Source organism: Nematolebias whitei, chromosome 6, assembly GCF_014905685.2.
Source record: "Nematolebias whitei isolate Nwh7 chromosome 6, NemWhi1, whole genome shotgun sequence".
In the NCBI taxonomy this organism is placed as follows: Eukaryota; Metazoa; Chordata; class Actinopteri; order Cyprinodontiformes; family Rivulidae; genus Nematolebias; species Nematolebias whitei.
This window is the reverse complement of record NC_056503.1, coordinates 4,221,517-4,225,355: the sequence shown is the minus strand read 5'-3', so window position 1 is coordinate 4,225,355 and position 3,839 is coordinate 4,221,517. Positions and strand designations below refer to the sequence as shown.

Here is a 3,839-nt window from a genome sequence, read left to right as displayed (position 1 = left end):
AGGGATGAAGATGTTCACATCCTGGACAGAGAGGAACGATGGTTTGAGAGAGGAGTAAAGGAGGCCATCTTTGTGAAAATAAATCGTCCATCATTAAACAGGGCTGGAGGCCTCCTGGTTCAACTGTCCCCCTCTTACAATGCTGTGATTGCTAGTATCACTCAGCCTCCTGTGAATAGTAAACAGCCATCAGTGTGCTAATGATCCATTGTTAGGCTGATGGTCCTCCTTGAGCATGTGATCAGCTGGTTTTGGTTGTCAGCAGCAAAACTGGTTGATCCACTCTGAGAAGGTGCTATTTAAGAAACTGAGCTGAATACAGCTCCTCAGACTGAGGAAGTCTCTCGGATGAGAGACGAAACGTTTCTACATTTTTTATTTTTATTTTTTTTGAATGTCCAGAGGACCAGATTTAACTTTTTTAGATCGTGTCAAGAGCTTTAACAAGTGAAACGTGTTGCCTGTGGCAGATCCAATCTCCGTGAAACAACGTCGACACACAGCTTTGGATTTGTTCACTTGTCTTTTAACTAGAAAGCCATAATGTTCCCAAACAGGAGACTGTAACAAGATGGCTTTTTCGTTGCCTGCTAGTCTGCTAATGCTACATGTGCTGCAAGATAATAGCGCAGTGCTGGAACACACTTAGAAACTTTAGTTCTGGGGTGCACAATCTCTTGTTAATAAAATTTAATGAGTGAAAAAAATAATCTAAACGTACACATGTAGACTGAATCGAACATGCTGTATAAAAATGGTGCAGTACACCCACGTGTACTACTTACTTCTTGTACTACTATTTCTACTTCACGGTTTTTCACTTATTGCAGGTCTTCGGGGTATGGAACCCTCGCAATAATTGAGGGACTTCTGTACTACATATTTTATGTCCCTGAGACACCACTTGTCCTCAGCTTCCTAGTCTAAGGAAACCATAAACTAACATAATCCACCTTAAAGGCAGGGGTGGTGGCATTACCCTAAACTCCTGGGACACCATTTTCTCTGACAACATACATGGACTAGACCTCAGCAGTCATTTAACTTAATATTAGGAGATCATATAACTTATTTTCCTGTTTTAAATGCCAGTGCTACTTCCTGTTTGGACTCATTACAACTGATAATGGTGTAGGTTTCCACAGGGCTTTTAAAAGATTTAAAATTCTTGAAATGGATTTTGACAAATTTGAGACCTTAAATGCCATTAAAAAGCATTACATTTGAATTTTAGTAACATTAAATATTTTTAACTATTTTACATTTTAATTACATTTTCATTAATGTTTCTGGCCCGTCAGTGCACAGCTGTCAGAAGATCACGCGTTGGATGAAAAACATGAAAACGTCAGGAGCTAGGACAAAATAGTTAAATGCAAATTCAATCTAATGTGGCCCAAAAGTTGAGGAACTTAGAGCATGGCTTCAGCCAGTCGTTGGTCAGGATTTTGCAGTGTTTGTTTTAAAAAAGAAAAGCTTAAACTTTGGCTGGAAGGACCAACCCCTGATGCATCTCATACAATGTGAGGTAGTAACAGACCTGAAACAGTTGATGTGAAACTTTAAGGCGGCTTTGCAGCTCAATGAAGTGATGATTTGTACTTGGTAAAAAAAGAGTTGAGAGAATTGCTAAACTGAGTTATTTCGTGTTTTGAACATGGGGAAAATATCTGTCACACATTTACCGGTAATGTGTTGCTCTCTATGTTAACTCTGATGCGTTCTGCTCCACTCCTCGTTTTGGTTCTGCGATACTTGCTTTGATAAGTTAGAAAGAAAAGGAAAAGTTTGCAAACCACTTAATCTTAATTTTTTTCTGTAAAACAAAACCAAAAAGTGTAATAGTTTATGTATTCCCTGTCAATGGCATATTTTTTATTACATTGAAATTGTTAAATTTTAATAGTGATTTCTGCGGAAGCTCTGTGGTGTTAGGATGAACACAGAGATCTTGTGACATGTGTTCAGAGTGCTTAGATTACAGGTTTTACAAGTCTGAGTTAAATGTCTATGTTGACAATAAATCAAGTTTGTAAAGCTAATGCAACACTTTGGACGTCCTTCAGTCTGATGTTCTGGACGGACTGGGGAGACCGAGCAGCTGGTGTTTATAGGAGCTACATGGACGGAACAAATGTGTCCTGCATCATCTCAGAAGGTGTCCGTTGGCCCAACGGTATCACAACTGATGACCACTGGCTGTACTGGACCGAAGCTTTCAGTGACCGCATCGAGAAAGCTGACTTCACAGGGGGCCAGAGGAGAGTTCTCGTTGAGGGTCTGCCCCATCCCTACGCCATCGCTGTCTTCAAGGTAGGATGGCAAAGTTGTGTTTTTTTAAGTATTCTGATAATTTGTTTTAACCGTTTTTAAAGCAAACATCTTGAATAGGTTTAAACAGTTACACACTTGACTGGAATATTAATTGCAGAATGACTTGTACTGGGATGACTGGTCAAAAATGGGAATTTTCAAAGCTTCAAAGGCTGGATCTCAATCTCAAAGCAACGAGCTGATTGTTGGCAGACTAACTGGGGTCATGGACCTGAAGATCTTCTACAAGGGGAGGAACAGAGGTGAGGAGAATTATTCATTCTTGGACACAGATGTGTGTCCAAGTTACCTGCCGTGATTGATTGACTCATCTTTGGCCTTTGTCTTTTTCCCACCAGGACATAACGCCTGTGCTGACCAGCCATGCCGCCTGCTATGCCTTCCTCAGCCTAACCACAGGTATACCTGTGTTTGTCCAGATGGTATCCCAATGATAACCATGCCTGATGGAGAGCTGACATGCCAGTGTCCCTCTGGCTACCAGCTTCAAAACAAAACGTGTATCAAGAACGGTGAGACTGCAGAATGAACCCCCGCTGCTCTAAGCCTGTGATCTATGACTGTTACAGACACGACAGAGAGATTAATTAGCAGTTTGCACGTGATTCTTTTGTTTCTCTTGACAGATTACAGCTGTTTGCTCAACCAGTACCGCTGCTCCAACGGTCGTTGCATCAGTAGCATCTGGAAGTGCGACAGCGACAACGACTGTGGAGACATGAGTGATGAACAGGAGTGTCGTGAGTATTCTACCGTAGACCTCATCTCTCAGTGGACTGAACACAAATCAGCTGTCAGTACAAAAAGGTGCACGGGTCTTTGTTCCCTTCTCTTCTGTTTACAGCCACCACTACTTGTGACCCATCCAACCAGTTTCGCTGTGTGGCCTCTGGCTCCTGCATCCCACTGGCCTTTAAATGTGACAATGAAGATGACTGTGGAGACAACAGTGATGAGGATCACTGTGGTAAGAAGTGCTACTTGGTCTTTGATCGTCAGTCCTCCCAGCATCTAAATGTTGAAGTTTCTAACTGATGGTCTTACAAGTCTTTTATTCTAGCACTTTACAAAAAGAGACATGGGTAAGGATTTATGAATGTTATAAGAGCTAATATAAACCATGCATTTACTGTGGTGTTTGAAGGTTTGTGAAGCCTTCAGATTGTTCTGTATTTCTGCATAAATATGACCTAAAACAAGATCAGATTTTCACAAAAATCCTAAAAGTAAATAAAGAGAACCCAGTTAAACAAAAGAGACAAAATATTATACTTGGTCATTTATTTATTGAGGAAAATGAGTTGACCTGAAGGTGAAATTAGAGCCAGGTGTTTTCAGTCAGTGGGATGATGATCAGGTGTGAGGGCTCACCCTGTTTGATTTAAAGAACAGGATCTATGAAAGTGATCTTCACAGCATGTTTGTGGAAGTGGATCATGGCAGGAACAAAGGAGGTTTCTGAGGAGCTCAGAAAAAGAGTTGTTGATGCTCATCAGGCTGGAAAA

At 41.0% G+C, this 3,839-nt stretch overlaps 1 protein-coding gene across 1 annotated transcript; it reads left to right on the top strand.

Annotated features, from left to right (window-relative positions):
- The first annotated feature begins 2,066 nt into the window (after positions 1-2,066).
- Positions 2,067-3,114, top strand: sorl1 (sortilin-related receptor, L(DLR class) A repeats containing). The gene is made up of 5 exons (XM_037678438.1): positions 2,067-2,313; positions 2,432-2,576; positions 2,673-2,846; positions 2,961-3,056; positions 3,107-3,114. The coding sequence occupies exons 1-5, from the start codon at positions 2,071-2,073 to the stop codon at positions 3,112-3,114; spliced, it is 666 nt and encodes a 221-aa protein (XP_037534366.1). The 5' UTR covers positions 2,067-2,070.
- The last annotated feature ends 725 nt before the right edge of the window (positions 3,115-3,839 follow it).

Coding starts and splice junctions, on each gene's coding strand:
- sorl1 (XM_037678438.1), top strand. CDS start 2,071: ATGTTCTGGACGGACTGGGGAGACCGAGCAGCTGGTGTTTATAGGAGC. Junction 2,314..2,431: donor ACGCCATCGCTGTCTTCAAG/GTAGGATGGCAA, acceptor TATTAATTGCAG/AATGACTTGTACTGGGATGA. Junction 2,577..2,672: donor CTACAAGGGGAGGAACAGAG/GTGAGGAGAATT, acceptor TTTTCCCACCAG/GACATAACGCCTGTGCTGAC.